General features: G+C 43.5%; 1 protein-coding gene across 2 annotated transcripts in view; it reads left to right on the top strand.

Annotated features, from left to right (window-relative positions):
* TENM2 (teneurin transmembrane protein 2) overlaps window positions 1-25497 on the top strand; it is a 625713-nt gene that overhangs the window by 372703 nt on the left and 227513 nt on the right. For both annotated transcript variants that reach the window (XM_081292628.1, XM_081292629.1), the window contains exon 4: window positions 15598-15836. In XM_081292628.1, coding sequence (XP_081148754.1) covers window positions 15598-15836 — 239 coding nt within the window. The remainder of the gene's footprint in view (window positions 1-15597; window positions 15837-25497) is intronic.

Genomic DNA, 25497 nt, shown 5'->3' with positions numbered 1-25497 from the left:
CCTGGGACGCAGTCACCCAGGAGAAAGACAGTGCAGCAGATCACCCATATTAATTTGGATTAATGCATTCTGCATCACCAGACTACATCTTAGGGGCAGCACCTGTGGCTAGAGCCATCTCATGGCCCGTGTTGTGGCCACTTTCTGGGCTGGTGCATGTTCCCTAGTTTTACTTTAAGGGGACTATGAAGGTATTTTTTACAAAGATATGTTATGGTCAGATTTACTGTAAAAGTCCTTGGTTAACATTACTAGAAAGGGAAGAAGTTCTCGTACCGGGAAGTTAATCAGCAGATCCTATGTTAGCTAAGGAAAGCAAGAGAAAGGGATGGAGGAAAGAAGAACTAAAAAACAAAACAAAACCAAGAGACATAAATTTAAAGCAGGCAGCATATGGGATTCATTGATAACACAATAATAACAGCTCACATGTAGTCAATGTCACGAATGTGCTGAGCCCTTATTTAATCCATGTGGTACCCTTAGAAACACTTCGCATGAGCTTGCCATCTACGTATGGGGAAGCTAAGATTTAACATCCCGTCATTGTTGCATGGCTGGGCAGCCAGGCTCTGAACCCTACATGCAGTCAACAGCTTTCCCATGAATGGCCACCCTGTCCAGCCTTCTGAAATCCCCAGGTGCTGCCCCCGTATGAACCTGGCCCTGCCCTTCCTCCTCCTGCCCTTCTCCTCACCTTTCTAATGTGCCTCTTCCTCTCTTCCCTCCAGAAAAATGCCACCATTGCTTTTTAGCATAATCACTTAACCTCTGTTTGATCAAAACCTAAGGGTAAGAAAGGACCCCAACTTATGCCCAGCCCTCCCAGCTGTCTACCCGGCAGCCTCCCCGCCAGGCTTGCATTCAGGTTTTGTTGAATTCTGCCCCTTGCAACGAAAGTGCCCCAAGGCGGGCACCTGCCTTTGAGTCTCACATGCCACCTGCCCATCAGACAGTTTTCAATGCACGTCATCTCGGCATGTCCCACTGAATCCTCGTCAAGACCTCCAAGATGGCAGTGATGAGCTTTTCTGGTACTTACAGCAAACATGCATGACAATATTCCTTGACACTTGCATTTTGAAGAAGTCCCGCCCGGGGACCTAGGAAAACCAGCACTGAGGAAACCCAGAACCTTTCTTTCTTTTTTCTTTTTTTTAAGAGAGAGAGAGAGAGAATTTCAATATTTATTTTTCAGTTTTCAGCGGACACAACATCTTTGTTTGTATGTGGTGCTGAGGATCGAACCCGGGCCACATGCATGCCAGGCGAGCGCGCTACCGTATGAGCCACATCCCCACTCCCCCAGAACCTTTCAAAGAAGCCAGGATTTCTGAGCCTTGTTCCCTGGGACGTGTGTTGTGACAGGGATGCTGCAGGATCTGCCTGAGAGTATCTTAAGTGCCATGGCCATACTTCCGAGTTGATGCTAAATGATGGTTGCCTTATTTAATGCCATCTTTTTTTTGACAACTGAAACATATGAATCTGTCCTGTGTATTGTCGGTGGGTATGCGGCTGGCCTACAAACACACTTAAATGGTACACTTCGGAGAGCATTAATTTCTGAACGTCTCACAGATATATGTAGGCAGGCAAATGTGTCACAGGGGTTGCTATAAAGCTTAATTAATATCCCTGAAGAGCTCTTATATCATTTCATAAAGAGTGCTAAATAAGAAGAAAATATTATACCTATGGATATTACACATCTAAAGAAATGTGGATAAATACACTGATGGGTCTTCTTACATTTCCTCGTACCTCAAAGGGTCTGATGTAAATTCTAATGGGAAAATAAATGGTATTAAAGATAACCATTTTTTTATGTGAGACTTAAAAAAAAAGCAATGTCACCCCAACTTGAATGTTAGAAATCACTACACGTTATTGGTTTTAAAGAAGGTAATCTATAATTCACAAAAAAGGAGTAGCATTTTTCTTTTGTTTTCTCTCTCCTCTGCCAGACTCGGTATTTACAATTGCCTTGAAGAATTAAAAATTTTTGGTAGCTGTGCTTATAAGTTTTCACTGCTGTAACAGAATACCTGAGTCTGGGTAGCTTACAAGCAATGAAAATTTATTGGTTCACAGTCATGGAGGCTGAGAAGACCAGGATTGAGGGGGCCAGTAGCTGGCAAGGCAAGAGAGGGCAGGAGAGAGACACAGGAGGCCCTAAACTTATCCTTTTATAAGGAACCCGCTCCTGAGATAACACACCCACTCCCGCCATTACTGGATTAAGCCATTCATGAGCTTAATCACCTCTCAAAGATCTCACCTTTTAATACTGTGACAATGGCAATTAAATTTCAGTGTCAGTTTGAGAAGGGACAAACATTTAAACTGTAGCAGTAGTTATGGCAAGAATTTGATAAATCAATTTTATTTTTTTTTAGAACCAGAAGAAGGCTTATAAAAGAGTTGATCTCGCCCATTTGATTTTTATAGCAGAGATATTGCCAGTCTCTTCTTTCTTTCTTTCTCCCTTCCTTTCCTTCTTCCCTTGTCCTCCCCTTCTTCCCTCTGACTCTCCTTTTCTTCCTCCCTCCTTCTACCCAACAAATGGGTCTTAAGCTCTTACAAAAACCAAGGGGGGAAAAAATCATTATTGAGTTTTCAGATTACTTCATTTTTTATTTCTTTTTTATTTCTGGGACTTAGTGTGATTTTTTGTAAATAGAGGGAAATGAATGAGAACTCATTTTTCAAAGGAAGAACAACATGGAATTCCAGGTTTAGGATTGGAAAGAGGAGTAGTTTTAGAATTCATGTGGTTCAATAAGTGGGTAGAATGTTAAATATTGAAAGTACTATTTATTCATTGTCTGTATTTATTTATTTATTTATTTAGATGTTGAGGTTGAGCCCAGAGGGCTACATCCCCAGCCTTTTTTACTTTTTTTTTTTTTTTTGGAATGAGAATCTTGCTAAATTGCCCAGGCTAGCCTTGAACTTGTGATTCTCCTGCCTCAGCCTCCCAAATTGCTGGGATTACAGGTGTGCGCCATGGTACCAGGTGGATATCTGGGATATTTAAAGATTAAAGATTTGTGAAGATCTTCAAAAATCTCCTTCATTTCATGTGCTCCCATCTCCCCTAAATATCATGGAACCCTGTGTTCATTTAAAGCTAGTTAATACATAAAGATACTCAGGAACCCAAAGAGCTCACTGTGAGATGTTATATTTCAGAGCCTCTGTGATCTTATGACAGAAGTAGAAGCCCAGCATTTGTTTAAACCCTGACTGGAAAGGCTTTTGTGATTTTACTTCCTGAAATAAAATATAATTTTTCTCTCAGCCTAAACTTCTAAATTCCTCCATACATGGACGGGCTCATTCCTCAGGGTCAGTGATGTTTGGATCTGGCAAGTCAATGCTGTTTATTACACCAAACTCAGAATGTGTGCTAATACTAAAACACTTTTTTTAATATAAAAATATCACAGATCGGTGGCTTTGCTAAGATATAAACCCCTTAGGTTCTCACCAAAACCACTTCCCTGAAGTGAGCAGGGGCTGACGTAGGTGTGTTGAGACATTTGTAAGGTATGAAATAATTTTGCCCTTTTTTTGTTTTGTTTTTAACAACTGTTGCTCCTTGGCTCTTTGGCAATGCTTCTTGGTTTTTTTGACTGGTTCAGTTTCCATAAACAAGCTCAGGACATGGGTAGGATGCAGAGACTGACAAACATCGGGTGCCAACCATAATCTGACCTTGCTGAGAAGTTCAATGTCAATGGTGATTCTCACATTTAGAAAACAGCTAGAGGTTCCTCAAAAAGAAATCATAGAGTTACCACATGATCCAGCAAGCCGGAAAGAACTGGAAGCAGGTCAGCAAGGATGATTCCACAAGTGTCCACGGCAGCACTGTTCACTATCACCCAAGGTAGAAGCAACTCAGTGTCCATCAGGGGGATACTCAGACCTATGTGCAATGGAATAGTGCTTGGCCATAAGAAGGAATCAGGAACCAACACATGCCACAGTGGGGAGGCACCTCAAAAGGTTTGGTAAAGTGAAAAAAAGTCAATAGTAAAAGGTCACATACTGTATGAGTCCCTTTATCTGAAATATCCAGAATAGGCAGATTAGGCATATCCATGGAGAGAGAAGCCAGGTCAATGGTGCAGGAGCTGGGGGTGGGAGGAAGGGGAAGACTTAATGGGTAAGGGGGTTATTTTTTTTGGGGGGGTGCATTATAAAAGTGTTTTAGAACTAAATAGAAGTGGCCATCATACAATATCATGAAGGCACTAAAGGCCATTAGATTGTCATCTTTCATATGTTTGACTTTTCAATGCATGAATTTTATCTCAATTTTATTTTTTAAAAGTCAATTAATAAAAGAAAGCAGCTAGAGGATCAGTGTGCTTTTCTCAATGAGAAAGGTAGGGACAGCCAGAGAGTTGGGCTGCACAATCAATCAATCTCTTATTCTGGTCTTTTCCAAGAAAGGTGCTAGGAGAAAAACGCCTGTCCCCCAAACATGCCTTGGCACAGCTAACTTGAAGTCTGACACAGTGATTATCTTTGAGGTCACGGCACAAAATACCAGTACTTACCCCATGCTGTGGACCCACCTGTGTACTATGTTAACATCTAAAAGATTGTCAGCATTGTGTTACTCACCTCTTTCACTGTGACCAAAATACCTGACAAGAACAACTCAGAGGAAGAAAAAATTATTGGGGGCTCGTGGTCCCAGAGGTCTCAGTCCAAGGTCAGAAGACTCCAAGGCAAAAACATCATGGCGGATGAGGTGGAAGAGAGTTGCTCAGCTCATGGTAACTGAGAAGCAGAGAGAAAAAAGGGACAAAGACAGGAAGGGGCCAAGGACACATAAAGTCCTCGAGACCATGTCCCAGTGACCTACTTCTCCAGTCATGCCCCGCCTGCCTACAGTTACCACCCAGTAGCCTATTTAAATTATTAATCCATCAAATGGATTAATCCACTGATGAGGTTATTGCCCTCAGGCTCCAGTGATTTCCTAAAAGCCCACCTCTGAACCTTGCTGCATTGGGGACCATGCTTTCAAAACATGAGATTTTGTAGGGATATCCTATATATATCCAAACCCTAACAAACACGATCACCCTTCAGCATCATTGTGAATTCCATCCTTCCAAATCTTATAAAGTCCTTGAAGCACCAAATATAAGGAAATAAAGAAGGGTATATCAGGTTGGAGTCCTTTGTTACAGAGGTGAAAACAAGAGAAAGATAAATGGATCCTTCTCTGGGTAGAGGAGAATAAGCCTGGGATGCCTCAGAGATGAAAACCACTCGGATCCTCTTCTTTTGAAAATGATTTGGATGAGAAAATGCACCATGAAATCTTCATGTTTGCAGAGATACCAAACCTATGAAGATAAACTGCTCCATAGGTGGGCCGAGAAGTGAAGATAAGGAGCGAGTACATTTACCAAAAACTCTTCTAGACTTAGAGGAAGATTATCTCTGAGCTCCCAGTTACAAATGAGGGAGCTGGCCCGGAGATTAGCATTAACACATGCCCGAATACATACGCCCGTTGGGTTGCTGTGGAAAGAAAGAGAACAGAGCTGCTAAATGCACAGCATTACTAAGTAGAATCTTAGAAACTATTTTTAAAAATGCATTATCCCACAATTTTCCCAAGTCAGTGGGTGTCCACAGTGGAAACAGTGTGCTGGTGGCTGACATCTCTCAAGAATGACAGAGAAGTTGAGAATTTCAGTTTTAAAAAAAGATCAAGAAAATGAGAGGTTCTCACACAACATGCCAGAAGGCTCCTCGGAATTGAGAGATGAAGCTTTCTCAAAGGGTTTAAACTAAACACGTGCGAGAAGGATGAGAACGTGGTCTTGCTTACCGAAATATCAAGAGCCCAAGTGACAATACCCCTTGAAGGGGACTTCACGGGGCAAATAAATACAAGAATTGCTTTTGAGAGCAGATAAGAAAACTTTCCAAATTTATCACCTCCTACAGGCAGTCTAAAACCATCTTTTAAGATCTTTTCGAGATCTAAGTTGGTTCTTGCCTTTTATTTATTGAGAATAGATGGAAAACCACCAAGATGGAGACTCTTATAGGGGTGAGGGAAGACAATGGAAGCTGGCCCTCATGAACTGTGCATCCTGCTGAGGAAAGCAGATGATAACAAAGAAGAATGAATGAGATGGCTACTGAAAAGAATTTGAGTTGAACCCATTGTCCTGATGTCTCTGAATGCATCACCTCCTACCTTCAATCACCATTGAATGTGGACTGTTTGCAGCCTGTAACCTTGGAGCAATGTCAGGTGATCAAAGGATGGGATGGGAAGAGTCAGTCAAGGGAGCCTGTCTGAGAAATTGAATTTCAAGGGGAGACTTGAAAAACCTGAGAGAGAGCATCCATGCAAAGACCTGAGGAAAGAGATTTCCAGAATGAGAGATGCACCATGTGACCACCCTGAGGTGAGTTAGAGCTGGACCTCTTTGAAGAAAGCATAAAGTATGGCAGAAACCTTGGGGACACAGCATGTAGAGGCAGAAAGAGATGACACAGGCCACAATGAAATGCTGGGGAGGCCACAGTGAGAAGCTAGGTGGTTTCTAAGCAGAAAGGAACTGGGAGTGCCAAATTTGATTTACGCTTATGGTCAGTGACTGGCTCCAGGGTAGAGAACAGATGTCAAGGGCAAAGTGGAAACATAGACCTGTGTAGAGGTGGCTGAATGCAGCAGGCCCAGACCAAGGTGATGCAGAGGCTTTAATAATAAGAAAAGAATGGATGTCCACTGGAGGCAGAGAGGAAATCAACCAGTGATGGATCCCGCATGAAGGAAGGACAGGAACTGAACTGAAGCCCCATGAGGAAGATGGCGAAGGACTGGAGCGTCCACCCAGGACTGGAGCGTCTATTCTCAATGCATGAGAAAGTTGATGACCAACAGATCTCAGCCAGGTCCCTCTGCAAGACTGCCCTTGAGCTGAAGAGAGCCATTTCTCCCAGGGAATTCCCCTGGGAACAGTCCAGATCCAATGATGGGTCTGTGTGGATGCCAAGGTCCAGCCCTTCAGCCCGCACTGAACAACTCTTCAGAACCTGCCCAGCTCTAGAGCTCCCCATGAGATTGATCAAGCCCCTTGGCAGCAGCAGCGCAGTACAGCTTCTCCCCAGCCAGCCTGCTTCCTTCACCCCCAGGTGGTGTTCCCAGGAACACTGTCTTATAAGCTTCCTGCGTATGGATTTCTTCCCACAGAGTCTCCTTCCTGGGGACCATGCTTGCCCATTTTGATAAGTGATGGCTTCTCTAACCAGAACCAGGTAAGAGAGACCTGGAGGGAAGGAAAGTCAATAGTGAAAATCAGGACGTGTGTCTCGGTCATGCCAAACTTGAGATGCCCGTACATCCAAAGGTGGATAGAAGAGCAGGCTCAATATCAAGAGGTGAATAGAATATTCTGAGCAAAAGCCAGAACCCTCAAGGTAGAGAAACCAGCCAAGCATTTTTACTACAGAGGCCAGGACTCAACCCAGGAGGTCTTCTACCCCAGGCCTTCTGGAATCCTCCCGACTGTACTTCCTAACTCAAAGAGAGAACACAGTTAAGACCCCTAGACTTGGCCTAAAATCCAAATCGCCTGCCCTCTAAGCCATAAATGAAGTGTCCCTCATCATGTTCTCTTCTTCCTGCCATTGCCCCTGGATGGCTGTATTCCCACCACTCTGTCTTTTCACATCCTTGAGGATTAGGTCTCCCCCCACCCATAACAGGGCCTTTGCACATACTGCTACCTCTGCCTGGGATGTTCTGTACCACCCCTGGCACAGTGAGCTGCTTCTCACCCTCAGACCTCCATGGATGGAGTCCTGCATCTTCTCTGCCTCCACCCTCTGTCTCCGTCACGGCACTTCCCATGTTTCGTAATCATTTCAGGTATTTGTTGGCTCTCCTGGACTTGATCTTTGTTGGTTTGTTCTGCTTCTCTGATTAGAAATGTCCTGTGAGGTTAAGGACTTATTCTTCATTGCATCCAAAGCATCTAGCACCAAGTGATACCTGCTTGTGCTCAGTAATGATTGGTGGGCGCTTGGCTTCATTTTTTGGCTTCATATCTTAGATACTTAAGTTTCTTCCAGCTCGAAAGTTCTGACCCTCTCAACGGTGCAGGCAGTAAACTCAATGGGAGAAATCACCCTGCTTGTGGATTCTATCTGATGTATGCATTCTTTCTTCATCTACCTCTGGCCGCCTGTGAGTGCCCGGAAGTCCATTTGGAATGGCTGTCTGCACACCCATAGCAGAGCGCCTGGCGAAGTCAAGGTCAAACTTGAAGTCAAAGTCACAAGTCTTTGTTTTCTCTCTTACTACCTCTATCTAGACTCCTACCAATTAACTTGGAAAGAAGTCAACAAGTTAACAACTCCAGGGGAAAAAAATAAAAGGCTCCTCATCTCCTCCCAAAGACTCTGAAATGGATTTGCTCACAAAACAACCGGGCTTCTTTACTGACCTCGAGAGACCTTGCCTGTCGCACTGAACAGTGCATCGTTTCGTGGAGGGGGAAAAAAAAAGTTTTATCATGAAAAATGCTACGTTATATCACAGTGTGACACTATTTAAATACTAAGAATTCGAAGCGTCTATTTAGAAAACGGAAGGCAATAAATTGAGTTGCTAATTATTCCAGCTGTGAGTATTTTTGGTACGGCTGCAAATTTTGAAGAGGGCAAAATAGAGGATTTTCCTGTTGTTCATTGCAAATGCAAATGCAGTGACAGTCCCCTATGAGCTGAAGGGTTCAGGGATGAGGAACCTTGAAAAACCTGTTTTTCATTGAATCAAAATCCTTTTGAGTCTGAGCTTAGGGAAATGTGCTATGGAACGGACCTTTAATTATACTAATTGGGGTGTTGGTTTCTTGTTTTTTAAACTTGGGAAATAGAAATATAAAATTAAAAAAATATTTTAAGTTTTATTTGAAATGCAGCTGTTCACTTCTCATCCCAAGTGTTGATTCCCAAGTGGAAGAAGGGAATAAGCGCTCGGGTATGACCCCAGACCCCTTTCTTCCTAATAAGGTGATTGGGAGGGACTGGGGAGCAGAGGCGTCTGCAGTACACAGCCATTGTGTTAATGAGAGCGCATTCATTCAACAAATACCTTAAATGAGCTGGGGCACCGCGCTAGGTCACATAGATTTAGCAAAGATAAGATGTACGTGGTTCCTGCCCTCAAACAATTAATAGATGTGTTCATTGACTGTTCCCAGAACGTCAGTGCCAAGGCTAGCATTTCACAGGAATAAACTCACCTGGAGCCCCGACAAGCTAGGGAAGGAGGTGCTGCCACTGTCTGGAGATGAAGGGACTTGCTGAGGTCATGCAGTGCCCAGTCTAGGAGCTACAGGTCAACCCTTGGTTGTCTTGAATTCAAATCAGCAAGCTGAAACACTGTTTCCTTGGTCCTATTCATTTTAAAAACAATTAAATCAGTAATAGTAATAAAGGAATGCTTCTGGGTATTCAATGAGTCTGATTGTAAACATCAAATGCTTTCCAGTTTCTCTCTCAAGAGTATAAACTATGCTCTTTTTTTTTTCTTTTTATAGTACTGAGTATGAAGCTCAGGATGGCCTTATCACTGAGCTACATATCCCCAGTTTTTTTTTTTAATATTTTTATTTTGAGACAGTCTCACTGAGTTTGCCCAAGCAAACTTGTGATCCTCCTGCCTCAGCCTCCCATGTAGCTGAGATTACAGCATGACCCCCCATACCTATGCCCAGCTGTTTCCTTCTTTTTTAATGTAGATACTTGTTGGGGTTTTTTTAATAATATGTGCACTTTACATTTGCAAAAGGAAAAGACAGAGCCTAGTTTTGCTCTTTGGGTCTTGGTTGGTCTGCAGAGCATCCATTACCCTCTTTTCCCATCTGTTCCCTATGGACCTTTTTATTCTTCTCTTTTTCTCCATGCCCTCTCTCTCTCTCTCTCTCTCTCTCTCTCTCTCTCTCTCTCTCTGGAACCTCCCCATGAAATTTTCCCTTGACCACCCATTTCTTCTCATATTGGAGAGTATAATAATGGAGGAGAAGGGATAGTGGTTACTTAACCTCTTTCCAGCTAAATGTTTTATTATAACTCCTGAAAACCTAATTACAGTAACTTTACATGCTACAGTACCCTTTATGGGCTGCCTCTTTATTAAACGTACTCCTTTAGAGACAATAAACCTGATGCTTCAAAGGGCATGGCCAGGACTGGGTGCATGTGATGGACTCTCAGGTTTCTGGAGCGAACCTGATCTCCCTCACTGAGCTCCCCGCCCCCACTCCTGGTGCGTTTCTGCCTTTAGCCTTTTCTCTGGCTTTTTATCAAATTTCAGCCACTGCCCGTATGATATTAGAAATATCTTAGGGATTAATGGGGGCGTGTATCGACATTTTCATCCTCATCTGTGAACACCTGTGAGGTTATTTACCAGGGAGGTCCATTTTCTCGGTAAAACAACAGTCTACACCTGGGATACCTGATAAAGCCAGAGCTGCACTTTGGTACTTGGTGCAGTGTTGGAACCACTGAAGAATTTTGCTGGGCTCCCAGAAGCACTTGCTGCCACAGACTTGGAAAGCAGAGCAGAGCAACACATCTGCACTGTGGGTCATAGTCACAGTTGTTCCAGCTAACTGAGTGGTCCACGTGATGATGGGATGGAGGGGTGGCAGGGGGGATAGTCTTGACCTTTGGAGTGGAGGCAGCACAATTATTTGTGTAGTACATTTCTGTTTTGCTGCCCTGCTAGGATTTCCCCCTGGGAATAAAGCCAGACCAACAGGAAAAAGGGGAAACTCCTCTTAGGATCCTACAGGTTGGTTGCAAGCTGGAAAATGGAACTTGGTTGTTAAAGGCGTTTATGGGTTTCTTTGTTGCTTTGGTCGACTTGGAGGTTAATGACTGAGCTTACTTGCAATTGACAAAGAGAAGGAAGGAAGGGAGGAAGAAGAAAGAAAGGAGAAGAAATCCCTCGTTGGAGGCTCAGAGAGGCAGCCACGGCTTCTTATACTCCGCTGTAGATTAGTCAAGCTCCGTCGGTATCATCAGAATAAAATAAAAATTCACAGCACTTTGAATCGGTGGGGCCCTTCTTGCATGGATGCTCTGTCTGGGTTTTTCATTTGTTAGGCTGCCTTTTTAAAATCCTCCACGGTTGTTTAATGTATGCCCTTAATTTTCTAAGCCAATTTGGAACAGCAGCCTTGGTTTACCAAGATTCTGCCTCTGCTGCCCATTTGGGCTGTCCTGTGAAGCACCTGGGAGCACATCTGGAAGGCTGTCTCCGTTTTTTATTAAATGGTCAAGTGGTGACATTGACCAAAAAGACTGATAGTGTAGGGTGGGGTGATGATCTGAAGAACTGACCAGATGCCAGGATCCAGAGAGCCGTGCGCCTGGAGGGACCATCCTCTTTCAAGCTCACTCTCCAATTCTGAGCCCCTCACCAGTGACCAGCACGGGAGCTGGTGCTGGATTTAAGCCCCGATCCCCAGGAGGCTAGGAAGGGCAAGAAGTGCTCAAACTCCTCTTTTCTTTTCTGTAAAACATCAAGGGCTGGTTTTCTGGATCTCTTGAAGTGTTAGCAAACTCCAAGGACAGCACTTTGGGGCCCCTCATTTGCCTTTCCTTTCCGAGGCACAAGTGGCCAATTCTGAGAGCAATTGAGTTGTGCTTGAAAAAATGTCAAGTGCATTTGGAAACTACACATTTTTTGCTGATGCCTGGAGTCCTGAGCTGAGCAACTTCCATGACCCACCGCGGGGAAGAAGTTCAGTGGGGGCAGCACAAATGATTCCCGGGAACACACTGAGCAGCCCCCCTCGGGGGGGTGGGGGAAGCTGTCTTAATAGCAAGTTCATGGAAAAATCAGGAGAAATCTCCTAAGCCTTCTGCATCCTCCCTGTGACCATTTGGCCAGATCATTGCCTGTGGGTTCTTTATTTTATTCTATTTTATACTTTTCCTTCAGTGTGTAACTGCAATCCTTGGAAGAATCAAAGCTTGCCATTTTTTTTTTCAGCATTCTTAGGAAAAGTTTCAAGCAGATAGAAAAGTTGGAAGAATAATGCAATGAAAGAATAGCCACCTAGTTTCAACAACTGCTATCATTTCAGCAGATTTGCTTGATAGACAAATCTTCTTGCTGAATCATTTTGAAAGTTGGAGACTTCATGATACTTCACCTGAGACTTGTGTGTAAAAAAAAATATGCCTACTAATAATCTAACAAAAAAATAGCTTCTTAAACTCTATTAGGCACTAGAATTACCTGGAGACCTTATTGATCATATACTAGCGAACTCCATCTTCAGGTCCAGATGGAGCTCTGAAATTTGTTTTGTTGTTGTTTTGTTTTGTGCTGGGAATTGAACCCAGAATCTCTCCAATGCCCAGGAAGTGCTCTGTAACTAAGCTATATTCCCAGCTCTTTTTTTATTGTATTTTGAGCCAGGTTCTTAAAAGTTGCCCAGCCTCTTCTGGTATTTGGGATTCTCCTACCTCAGCCTCCTGAGTAGCTGGGATTACGCGTGCAACCCCCACCCAGCTGAGTTTGTCCTTTTTTAACAGAGAGCACTCCAGTGATGCGAGAGCAGGTATTTGGAGAGCATAATCTGAAGAAACTTTAATTTTAACATTTTAAAATGGTCAAAGTACTATCATTGTAGTATCATTTTAACCTTGTGAAAAGTTGTAAGTACTTATTTCATCAGAGATTCATTAAGCGCCCACTGTGTGCCATGCTCTGTTGTGTTAGAACTCAGCATAGAACAAATCAGGCAAAACACCTCATTATTTGAACACTTTATAGAAATTCAGCTCTAATAATGGAGAAAAGCAGTAAGTAATATACATATATGCACATATATGTCATATAAGGAAGATAAATAAAGGCAGTTATGTTGGGTAACAGAGTAACAGTGAATGAAAGGGGCTAGGGAAGATCTCTCTGAGAAAGTGATATTGGAGCAGAGTTGAATAGCGTAGAGCAACAAGCTTTGTAGATATTTCCAGGCAGAGAGAACACCATGTACAAAGGCCCTGGGGCAGGAAGATGTGAGCCGATGAAGACTAGCAAAAGGATAAGTGTGACAGATGGAACAAGGGAGGCTAAGAATGTTAAAAGAGTCATTGGGAAGGCAGCCTGAGAGCAGATCACACAGAGTGCTGTAGGCCATGAGAAAGACTTCTGATTTCATTCTTAGTGATATTGGAAGCCTTTGGGGGGATGATGGGGAGAGAGGCTGGTGATATATGATATGACTTCCTTTTTAGAAGGAACTATGGAGAATAGACTGGATTATAACAATTTTAGGATCTCAGAAAGCAACCTCACATGTAAGATGTAGCAGTCACCTCCGTCCACTTTTCCTATAAATGAATGCATTAGAAACAGCATTCCAGTTGGCCTGAACATCGTAGTCTTCATTTTGTTGCTCTTTTCTTGCTAAAACATTTCTATTTTCGATTTATTCAATCTTCCACAAATAAGACTGCCATCCAGGCACTAGTGTTGTAGACTCTGGAGATATCCAGAGTAATATCTACCAGTACCAGTGCCCAGGAGTTGACGTTCTAGCAGAGGGAAAACATTTTAGGAAGGTACATCCTCAAGTATATGAATGAACTCAGTGCTCAAAGCAATGTAAGGGATGTTGGAATGGGCTTCCCAGGCAGGTAGCTGGAAGGTGAGTTGGAGCTGGCTAGGTTGGGTTCAGTGGGGAAGGATAACAAAAGCCATTCGGAAGAATCTTCCATAGCATTTGCAGAGACACGCAGCACGAGCAGGCTTGTGAGGATGCGTCTCTGGTGGCTGGAGCTGGAAGCACCAGGTTAGAGACAAGGGTGAAAAGTTGGGTCGTGACTGTGGACATCTGGTCCCATACTGAAATTTAGGTGTCCTCTTTCAGGAACTGGCTGGTGACCAGGGATCTGTAAGCCAGAGCACAGCGTCATTTGTGGTTTGGGGAAAAGAAAAGCAGAAGTTAAAGGGGAGGATTGGTGGGAGAGGTTGATGGGATTCTTTCACGGGCTGGAAGGGAGACGGTGAGGCAGAGGGGATGTTGTTCTCATGTCACTGGGAGGGCCCGGAGCCAGGAGGAGTGGGTTTGGGGGAGGAGAAGGAGACTAGTCTGAGTTTGGTTGTGACTTGGAACATGGACCATGAGATACACAAGAGGAATGTGGGTCTGAGGTCCAGGAGAAGGTCCATCCAGAAATGGAGACTTTGGATGTATCCTTGAGAGCTGAAGCCATAGATATGGGTAGGATCCTGGAGGGATGAGGGTTGGGTTTTGTGTATTTAAAAACACTTAGAGTGATCCCTTGCAATCCCTTGTGATTCCTTTGTTTTCATTTGATTTCCTGTGTTCATGACCCACTTTTAAAGAATGGTCCAAGAAATAAATCTGATGGGATTCTAACCCCATTCCCAGAGTTTTTCCAGACCCCAAACTTTCTGCTGTGCCCGCGTTCCAACTGCATCATCAGGCAGTGGGCTATTGTTTGGTGATTCAGAAGCTCTTCAGCTGTGGGTTTGACATTGGTCCAGCTGTAAACTAGAACTCGCCATTCAGGCTTCTTACATCGCTCTGAAAAATTAATAATAGAAACTACTTGTGATGGACAGGGCACTTCCCAGGAGCAGCCTTGGTGAAGGGCTCCTCCTATGTGACCTGTGTCAATCTCTGAGTTCCTCGGCTCTTGTTACCCCCACTCTTCAGGGAGGAGACGGAGGGTCCCAGAGCGGTGGTGGGTCACAGAATTGGTAAATAGAACTGCATCTGTTAAAAATAGAAAGAAAAAGGAAATACCTACATTAATGTTTTGAAATCTTAGAAATCGTAGAACTGCAGCTGAGTAAACTGGAAAGGAAGACGTAAGAGAAAGAGTAGAAAGAGAAAGTTCAGGGTGATATTTAAGAGCATGGGTTTTATGGAAAGACACAACGCTGGGTTAAAATCCTCAGACTCTTGATTGATAATATTTAGTTTATAAATACCGGTGATAATGGTATTTCAAGTGCCTTTCAATAGTAGGCATCTGCCGGGCATGGTGGTGCATGCCTGTAATCCCAGCGGCTGGGGAGGCTGAGACAGGAGGATCTCGAGTTTGAAGCCAGCCTCAGCAATGGCAAGGCGCTAAGCAACCCAGCAAGACCCTGTCTCTAAATAAAACACAAAATAGGGCTGGGGATGTGGCTCAGTGGTTGAGTGCCCCTGAGTTCAATCCCTGGTACTAAAATATATATATATAAAGTAGGCATTTAAGATGTGATAACACTCAGCAGCAGCAGCAGCAGCATTTCTAAGAGAGAGACAATAATTCAGTTTTCCTATTTGCTTTGACTGCTTTGCAAGGTTGTTGCAGAAAATATAATCTCGGTGCCTTTATGGAAATATGAAATCATGCAAGTTTATAGACAACCCACATCATTGCCCAGTGTAATGTGTGCCCCTTGTCCTAAAGTGGGGGTAGCTCTTTAGCACTGGGATCGTGTGAATCAGAGGGCAAGGCCCAGCTGTCCAGGGCCACGCTGACTCTCTCCCTTTTTCTTGACAGGCACTTCCTCTTTAAGACCTCCTCGGGAAGCACCCCCCTGTTTAGCAGCTCCTCTCCAGGATACCCCTTGACCTCAGGAACCGTTTACACGCCCCCGCCCCGCCTGCTGCCCAGGAATACCTTCTCCAGGAAGGCCTTCAAGCTGAAGAAGCCCTCCAAGTACTGCAGCTGGAAATGCGCCGCCCTGTCCGCCATTGCCGCGGCCCTCCTCCTGGCCATCTTGCTAGCATATTTCATAGGTAAGTCGAGGCAGCCTCGGTCGCCTTTCCTGGTGGTGAGATGGTGGGGGAGAGGCTGTGGCCTTGCGCATGGAGAGGCCCTCTGTTGTCCGTCCAGTTCGCTTGTGGGCTTCTAAGAGGCCTGATGAGGAGTGATGGATGCGGGTGATGTTTTGCCTCCTGGGATCCACTTAAATCTGATGAGTTTCTCCTTCATGATTCAGATGACATCTATCAGAAGTGGAATTAAGTACCCTCGCTGTATCCTTTCCTGCCGATGAAAGGAGAGTTGTCATTTCTGCTACCCAGAGTAGCCTTCTAGACTTCTCTGTCACTGAGTTTTATTCCTGGTCTGTGCTCTGAAATGCACACAGTGTGGATTGACTTTACCCAGAAACTGAATAGAAGGAGAATAGTGGTTGGTCTGTCCTGCCTGACAGCATCCTGATCACAGCGAAAGCCAAACTAGCTAGCTTATTTCCAGAGCTGTGGAACAGAAATAAGATGGAGTGGCCAAAGCATGCAACCAGGTCTTTGTACAGAATCAAGTCACTCAGAGATACCCTTGCCCACATCCCTGTCCCTGAGCTTCAATTCTCATCTCATCATGTGCTGCTGAACCTGAATCTGGTTCAGCTCTCATGTCCCTGGTGACTCGGTGCCTGACTTAAGGTAGCAGATCTGTGAAGTTGCTGGGGCACTGCTCTTCCCATGCCAGGGATATTGGTTTGCATCCATGGGTGGATCCATGCAACCCCGGAAGGCAGCAGATGCTGAGATCCAAGGGGCAGAGTGCCACATGCATATGAACATCCCAGGCTGGACACAGAGCCTGCTCGCAGCTCCTGGCCCTGACAAAGAGCCCCAGTGCGGCTGCTCTGTCAGCTGCGCTTGCCAATGGCACATCTCCTGGCCCAGGCAGAGGCCGTGGTGACGTTTGTTGAAGTTTATTTGAAACACTCGATGATTCTGGCTTGGTTTCAGGGCAGCTATGAGCTATGAGCTCCCGGGTTGGCTGTGCCATGGTGCAAAGCAAACCTATAAAACACCAGCTAAAAGAGGCTGACTCCAAAACAGTTCTCAACAGGCATGCTCCAACTCCTCCCATCGAGGAGATAAGGCAGGGCAACACTGACGGTGCAGGCCTTGCCTCTCGCCCCAACACAAACACCCCCCGCACTCTGAAGTATGGTGAGGGGACTGTGGGACTCCTACACTTCCTTCTTCCCCAGGCAGCCCAGCCTGGTGCCTGCCAGAGAAAGAAACTGGTGCAGAATGTTCCAGTCCATTCGACCTCAGCTCGCCTGATGGCAAAGGAGTATATCTGTGCATTCCCAGAAATCTGGGGCCTTGCTCGAAGCAGACCAACACAAGACAAAAAAAAAAAATCAATGTACATTTTTTACGCTCTTTTATAATACCGCTGAGCTTGTCTTAATGTGGAAAAATAAGCATTTATATCCCTTACCAGTTGAGCTTCTAAGGAATGTCCTCCAAAAGAGAGAAAAGGGACACTCCAACCAAAGTGGCTACACTTAACCTGGGTCCTGGAAAAAGCCGTGGTGCTCTGAACCTCCGTTCAACGTGGGGACTGAGGTCTGATGCCCCCGGAACCCTTGACTTCAAGTCATGTCTGCTTCTCACTTACCTCTTGATGAAGTGTGGAGTGGTGGGTTGACCTGAGGGGGAAGGAGGTCTGCAACCTCCTGGATCACTGGATTAGAATCTTTTGTGTTGTTGGAGGGAGTTTTGTGTGATTCCCCAGGCAGCTGTTCAGGGCCTTGGTGGAAGCGAATTCAATGTGCCTTCGGGTTCTTTCCATGATCTGGCTTTCTGTCAGGCACTTCAAAAAGGTCCATGTGTTCACTTCTCCAGCTTAATGTTCTGCTGGGCTGGTGAGCACCATGGGGAGCCCAGATACAGAAATCGAGGCCCTGCCTGCCGCTGCCAAGAATATCCCCAGTGTCTCTCCTACTTCTCTTGCAGGAAGGAGATAGATGGCTACGGCCTGACTTATTGAGCTTGATAGTTAAAATATAATAGCTTTCTGTAAGGGCAATCATATAAATGGGAAGCCGTATAGTGCGAGTTTAATGTTTTAATCGGGTGTATAACTTGTAAATGATGGATTAGGAAACATATTTATCTTCAGTCTGGAGGCTACTGGAAGCTGGACCTGAGCATCTTAGATGGTTTATTAGTTTATAATCTGTCACTTCCTGTTATGTATACTTTAGGTAAGATTATGCTTTGACCCTGGAGAATTGAAAAATAGTTGATGACTCAAAAGGAATGATGTCATGGGCCAATTGACCCCACAGTGAATGTGGGGGTGCAGGACTATCTCAGCTCCTCTCCAGAGATGACCATAGGCCTGCAAGCCAGGTGAGGGGTCAGGATCCTCAGTGGTGATCTTGGCCCTGGCAATCCCTTTCTCCTTAGCCTGATGAAGTTGTTTGCCTTCCTAAGTCTTGGTTTCCTACATGCAGCACAGGGGCATGATGGTTATTTACGTGCAGAAACTCTGAAGTATGGTGAGGATTAATTAATGTGTATAAATCACTTTGAAGATGAAAAGCAGTATATTATTAATTACAAAGCTGCGGGGGCATAAACAGTGCATTGCAAACACAGGGGAAAGTGCTGGTGGGAGCCACTAGTGATTGTGTCTGCCAAAAAATAAAAAAACAAGGTACTGAGGAGGAACAGAAAGATAACAGGAAAACCAAGGGCCCTCTGTTGGAGAGACTGGAGCTTTGAAGACCTGAATCCATCCTGGTTCACATATGACGCCATATTCCACGAGAACATGACAGGTCCTGAAATTGAAGCAACCACCTCAGGACATTTATGGACAGGTAGTGGGTTCAGCCCTGCCAGGCACTGTGACAAATACGTCAAATTATCTTCCTTGCATGTTCAAACCCATAGAGAGAAGGCTTTTCAGAAGCAAGCAATTCGGAATAGCTCAGCCCCATGACAAGTTCTCTGTGGCCAGGCGTGTGGGTGGGTATAAAAAGCCAAATGGCAGCCTTTGTGCAAATCAGAACACGTGGGCCTCACCCACTTGGGAAAGATCCCCTTGTCCAGCTCATGTAACCAGGGTGAGAGAACTTTAATGATAGGTAATTCCATTAGACCCTCTCTGTTCCAGATTCTCCCAATGTATAAAACACCCCAGAATAAAATACTCTGAAAAGCTATGTGAGCCACCACGGGACCACTGTGCATGTCACAGCCCCTGGTGCCAACAGATCCTAGAGCATACAGGTTCCAGGGAATTTGAGGGGAACGCAAGAGAGCATTTTCTTGGGAAGTTGTCTTTCTTCCTTGGCACCTCAAACTCTGTCATTATGTGCAGTGCCAGAAGTCATAACCCTACGTTTCTGGATCATATAACTAGGTAGATTTTCTCCCCTGCTGTGTATGTCAGATATACTGTGTTTATATCTTCATGTATACATAATAGTAACTAGTTTGATAGAACCTTCTCCCTGCTTCAAATTAGAAGTATTTAAAGCACTTTTTTATAACTAGTACACTTAAATCATGATCCCAGTCACCAACATATACTCTAAGTAGAAAATAAAGTTGGCACATGATGCTCCTTTGCTAAGCATTGCTATAGAGACCCAGAGAGACTAGTCCTGTGGTTGTTTAGTTGCAGGACCAAGGTGAGGTCCTCTGATCTCCTAAACTCAGTCTCTCTAGTCTCCTGATACCCAGTTTACACTTCTTTAATTACTCTCTGAAGACTGTGGCTAGCTGGTTCCTCAAATATTGTATGAAACCTCAGTGGGCCCTCTTGGAGCACTAACTCAACTTATCTAGTCCTGTCCTCATTGGCAAGAGAATAGTTGCTCCCTATCCTTCCCAAATCAGCTCTGGCACAGTAGAGAGAAATCCTACCTCCTCCTCCATCTCCAACCTGTCTGCCTTCTCCAAAACCTTCTGTTATGGGGCTCAGCAATCTTTTGCTATTAAAAGCCAGACAATAGAAACTCTGTGCTCAGTGGAACAGTCAGTCTCTGTCATGACTACTCTACTCTACCATGGTGACTCAAATGCAGCCATAGAAGCGTGTAAACAGACAGTCAAGACTTTAATTATGGACACTGAAATCTGAATTTTATGTAATTTTCATCTATCATAAAATATGCTTCTCTTGATCTTTTTCAGTCATTTAAAAATGTAAAACCATCCCTTAGGTCACATGCCATATAAAACAGGTGGCAAATTGGATTTGGTTCATAAAAAGGCCCTAGTTGTCAACCCCTTTGATTCTATCAGTGCTCACCTCCTAAGATTATCTTTCAGGGTCTTTCCACCTGCTTGAAAACACTACTTGCTGCTAAGAGTACACCCATATGTCCACTATCAATAAAGCAAGCAGTTGGTGTTTTCTGATACTGACATCCTATTTTGTGATAAATAATTGCATCTGACTTTCTGGCCCAAATTTAAAAGTAAGAAAAGCAAGCCACATCTCTCTACACTTAAAATCTTTCTGCAAGATGGACTATTCCCTCCTGACACTATAGCTGTAACTAGACAGCCTGAAACGCGCTCCATCATCCCCAGAGTGGGATGGTGTAGCCCCTTTGCCACACAAATCAATAGTCCTCAAACTCGGTTACCCCAGGTTCCTCTGCAAATCCATTTCCTGTTTTTACAACCTCCTCAGTGTGCCTCATGCCATCTTCATTGAGGTTTTCCAACAGGTTGTGACACTCCTGGGCCACTGAATTACATCATCACCTTGTCATCTTAGGTTAGCATTGACCAGGTCTCATTTCCTTAAAAGGCATAGAAGTTTTAACAGGGCTACTTCACGTCAGGGAAGAAAGATGCTTCCAACGTCTGAGTAAGTCCAGCTCCTCCTGGAACTTCTAAGTGAGAAGCCACATGTTGACACAGAGCTCAGACTGTCACCCCTGAGTCAGAAACAATGGGTACCCTGCCCCGAGATTCCCTCTAACAAGGCTGTCCATGAGGTTGGGAAGGGAAGAGGGCAGAGAGGAGGATAAGAGCATTTATGTCATCGTAAATTAGTTTTGAGCTCCTCAGATCTCTGCCAAACTAAGATACATATATATGTATTAGAAAATCACCTTGCCTTTCTTCAGTGCAGTAATTTCTGCCAAGTCTGAACTACCAGGTTTTAAGTAAGCTGCTCTGCGCTCAGTCTTCTGCCACTCTGACTTTGATCTGTGCAGAACGCGGCCGTCAACATGTCAGGAAGTTAAGAGCGTGGTAATTTGGGGTGCTTTCAGTTTCTTTTGAAAACAATGAGAGATTATTTTCTATGGAAACGAAGAGACTACCATGTGTTTAAAGTTGCTATGCTTGAAAATTGATATGTTGAGACTCACGCTGATGAATCCCGCGTTCTTGGCTGCTATTTTGTGTATTCTCATCTCACAGAACAGAACAGGTTTGGGGAAAACGTACAGGAAGCGACAGAAAGTAAGAGTGACATACCTGCCTGGCAGCGTTGGTGAGGGCACAGTCTGGGGAGAACGTTGGCCTCATTCAGTCTCGCTGCCCTTGGACTATCTGGAGAGATGATAAACTTCCCCTCCTGTGTGAATTCTAGATTGTGTATTTACCTCCCATTGTCTAAAGAGCAGAATGCTAATGATTCATCCAAACAGTCGAGGAAATAACATTTCCACCTAACTCTCTGGCCCCAGATGGTGCAACAGAAAGAACTGCCCACACATTAGTCAGGAGACCCATTTATATTGTGTGTTCAGAAGTTAGTAGGAGACATTTTTATCTTACAGATGTGCTAATATGCTCCTATGATACCTCCTGCCAGAGCTTCCACACCCATGAATCTTGGCACTGGGGCTGCTGTCTCATAGCTGCACACTTGATTTCAGAGGGTCTGTTTACAGAGAGAGAGAAAGTCGTTCATTAGCTGGGTCTTCATCCCCCAGTAGCCATGTGGCCACACTGGTACCACGTGTTTGATACTGAGCAAAGACAACTTCTGCCTTAGAAAAGGATGTGGCCTCTTATAAAAACAGATTTGAGTAATTTGGAGAGCTGGAAATGCTTCTGGATGGGCAATAGCTAAGACAGGTGCCTGAACTTCCCTCCCTGAGACCCCTGCCCAAAGTCAAGGGAGTCAACCAAAGCAGGGTCTGCCTACCTCGCAGGAAAGTGCTGGGAAGGAGAACACAGAAGCAATTTCAGGTCCTGACTTTGCAGAGCATCTTAACGGGCCTCTAGGGCCATAAGGAAATGAAATGGTCACCTTTGGCAGGCCCAGGACTTTGTGCCTCCACTAGTATGTGTGAGTAACACAGGAGAGGTCCCTTCCTGCTATCCTTTGAAGTGCAATTTGAGACCTTATCCTAAACTTCTTCTCTGCATAATTATCTCTTTAGCAGTCAGCAGTCTGGAAGTCATGATAGGATGTGGTCACGTCCTTGTCAATTTCTCCAAAAACCCATTTGGGTTTTGGTTTTGTTTCTACAGTGCTGGGGATGAAACCCAGGGCCTCAAAAATGCTGGGCAGGCACTCAACTACTAAGCTATACCTTTTTTTTTAACCGGGCCCCTTACAGTGATTACTAGGCCTACAGACCCTTCAGATTCTACCAACAGTTTTCATGTTCCCATTTCCTCAGTCTTTCGCTCATTCATTTTTTTTTGTGTGTGTTTACTTCATGGTTTCAGATTCTGGGTGTTGTTTCTAATGTGTCAATAAAGCTTGCTTCATTCCACATTTTATTTGTAACACTGTTTCAGGGGTTATCGCCCTGCCTTGGTTAACAGACAAGCAGACTGATATGAGAGGAACCACATATTGGACTTGGGTGTCTGAGAGGCCTGGTTCAAATTCTGACCCATAGACCATATAAAACCCAAGTGACTATTTAATTTCTCTGCAGCTTAGTTTCTCAACCAATAATATGTGGAAAACTCCTACTTTGTAAAGATGATTCCAAGTAGTGCTCATTGAAATGATAGAAACATACATATTTCTTCAAATACAATATATAGCAGTTATGAAAAGTGTCATGATTATATGCATCCCTAAGGGGAAAAACTATAAGTTAAACTATGATACTGTCACCTCACATTTATAATTTTATTTTGTATATTGGAAAAGAGACAGAGATCACTAGGATTCATATAACCATGTGAATAAGTAGGTTCATGGCCACATAACCCTTGTGTAAGACACACCAATTTTAAGATGAATTCTGATTTCAGATTCAGACATGTGAAAATATGAAAAAAAAAAATCTGATTCTTAGAATCATTGGGACATGATGGGACCTGGCACACAGTAGAAGCTCAACTAAATAAAGCTATTGTGAAAACTGTGTTAGCTATTATACTTTTAGACTGTGTACAATGAGAAGAATAACCAAAGTTTGGGACCACTGTTATCTCCAAAGTCATGACTGGCACTTCCTAGCACATCACAAGAAACAGAGATATTTGTTGAATTAATGCATGCTGATTAGGATTAGGTCTGTATTGGATCCTTTGTGGAAGCTCTTTTCCAAGTACCAAAAATCCATGATCCCAAGTTCCACCTGTTCCCCAACATAAAGGGAAGTTTCTAATTCCCTTATGTTGTAATTGCCCCTGTTCCCAAGTTGCATTTCCAAGTTAGAAAGCATTTAGGCGAAGGAACAGTGAGAGGGGGGTGCAAGCACCACATTTGAGCCTGCTAGCAGGAATCTGTGATTCCCTGAAATGGAGAGAAGTTTCTCGGTGGAGCTAGGAAGTGTTTGCTTCTGGCAGACAGCCACCGTTTGGCACTCGCAGTGCAAAAGTGTAGCAGAATTCAGTTGGAGTTCAAGGTGAAGAAGCAAATAATGGCATAAATCTGAAAGTCTGTTGGCTGTTTCTCTGTAAATGAGGATGTGCTAAGAAATGAAAGCATTCACTACAAAGCACCAAGGAGAGAAAAGAACTATTATATGGTGAATTAGGTCCATGTACTCAAGCCATGCAGGATCTTTTGTGCTCTGAAATGCCCTTCGTAGCTATATAACTTCCTATGACAGAAATGTGATCCAAAGGAAACTTCTAAAACATACACTTTTCTCTTAAGGTCACCTTAAGCCAGACTTCATCACATTCTCCAGTGAAAATTCCTCTCTGGAAAATTCATATTTTGATTATCATGAGTAGACACCCAGAAGTTTTCCCTAGCCCTTTTCTTATCAAAGAAATCATTTATTATATTGATATCTTCTAATAAGGTCCACTGCATTACAAAAGTCCATCAACTCTCTTGACACATTTAATATTACCATAAAAGGAGGATTATACATTGCAGGTTCTGTTCATTTTTGGTTTTTACATTATCCACCTTCTGGCCTTAAATAAATAAATAAATATCAGAATGTATCAGAAAATATAACAGCATCACATTTGCATGTTGGTTGGATAAGACCTTTGCTGAAAAAAACTATTGTCCTCCCTTCTGGAAACCAGAAAGACATTTATGAGATACTTAATACATATCATCTTTCTGACACATTATTTAAAATAATAATAATAATAATAATAATAATAATAATAATAATAATAATAATAATAATAAAGCAGCTGTGGGTGATAAGGGAGGAGAGAGGCTTTGCCACCAATCTCTGCATTTCTTTCATCATGATTTTCTTCACAGCTGTGAGGGGAGGACCTTCCCTTGGGATGGGTTTTCAGTCTGGTTAGGTCATTTGTGGGAGACTTTGTGCAAACATGTTCGGCTCTCCCTAAGGACTGGGATCTTTAGAGAAGAGGGCGTATTACCTTGCTTTTTCCTTTGCAGTTATGATGCAACCCTCTCCGTTTGCTTACTTGTATTACACCACAAGCACTTTAAAGTCACATTAATGAAGTTCAGACAAGACTTGCCTACATTCCACAGGGAGAAAGAAGGGTCAGGATGGTCAATGCTTCCTGATCTTCAGGCTGTAATAAACACAATGACATCTCTCAAGGAAGTTCAGAGTGTCTTTAAATAAGATGCATTTTCAAAACTGGTTTTAAGGCTGTCTTCTGCCCCAAATTTTATCAACACAGACTTCTGGGGCATTCGCTAAATTTAGAGTATGTGTGTTTAAATTTTCTTTTAATAAGAAGATATGCAGCCTCCCTAAATCTCAAGAGAATTCTGGGTTACTCTTTTTTCTTTAGAAAAAAAAAATTCTTGTAACTTTGTGTGTTAATTTTATGTATTATTAATTTTATGTTAATTAATTTAAGCTGTATTAAAATTATATGTATAGCCTTATGTATATGAAGCTCTTGCTTTTCCATTGGGCAAAGGATTCTATTTTACTGAGTGATTGGCCAGTTAGATGGTGTGCTGGAATCTGCTGACCAGCCTCAGAATCTAGGACATTTTTACTTGAAAATTTTTCCTGGACCTAGAGTCTAATGAGCAACCCCATAAAATAATATAGTTAATGGGAAACTTTAAAGTTCCTGGAGTAAGTTATATATTTTGCATAAGTGACTGGAGCCACACTGCTAATCAGGCACAAAATGGTGATAAAAGGCATCTGAGTTTTATTTTTCCCAGGACCATCAGGAAACAGGTTCTTGTACTGCAAAGCTTTTTATTAACTCATTGGTATGAATCAATGGTCATTTCCCTTTTTATTTCCTCTTCTAGAAATGTGGAGTGGTCTAACCATTGTGCAATAAGAAA

The sequence above is a fragment of the Spermophilus citellus genome, assembly GCF_964194105.1.
Source record: "Spermophilus citellus genome assembly, chromosome: 1".
Classification (NCBI taxonomy): Eukaryota; Metazoa; Chordata; class Mammalia; order Rodentia; family Sciuridae; genus Spermophilus; species Spermophilus citellus.
The sequence above is the reverse complement of the archived record's forward strand: the minus strand, read 5'-3'. Positions and strand labels throughout refer to the sequence as shown.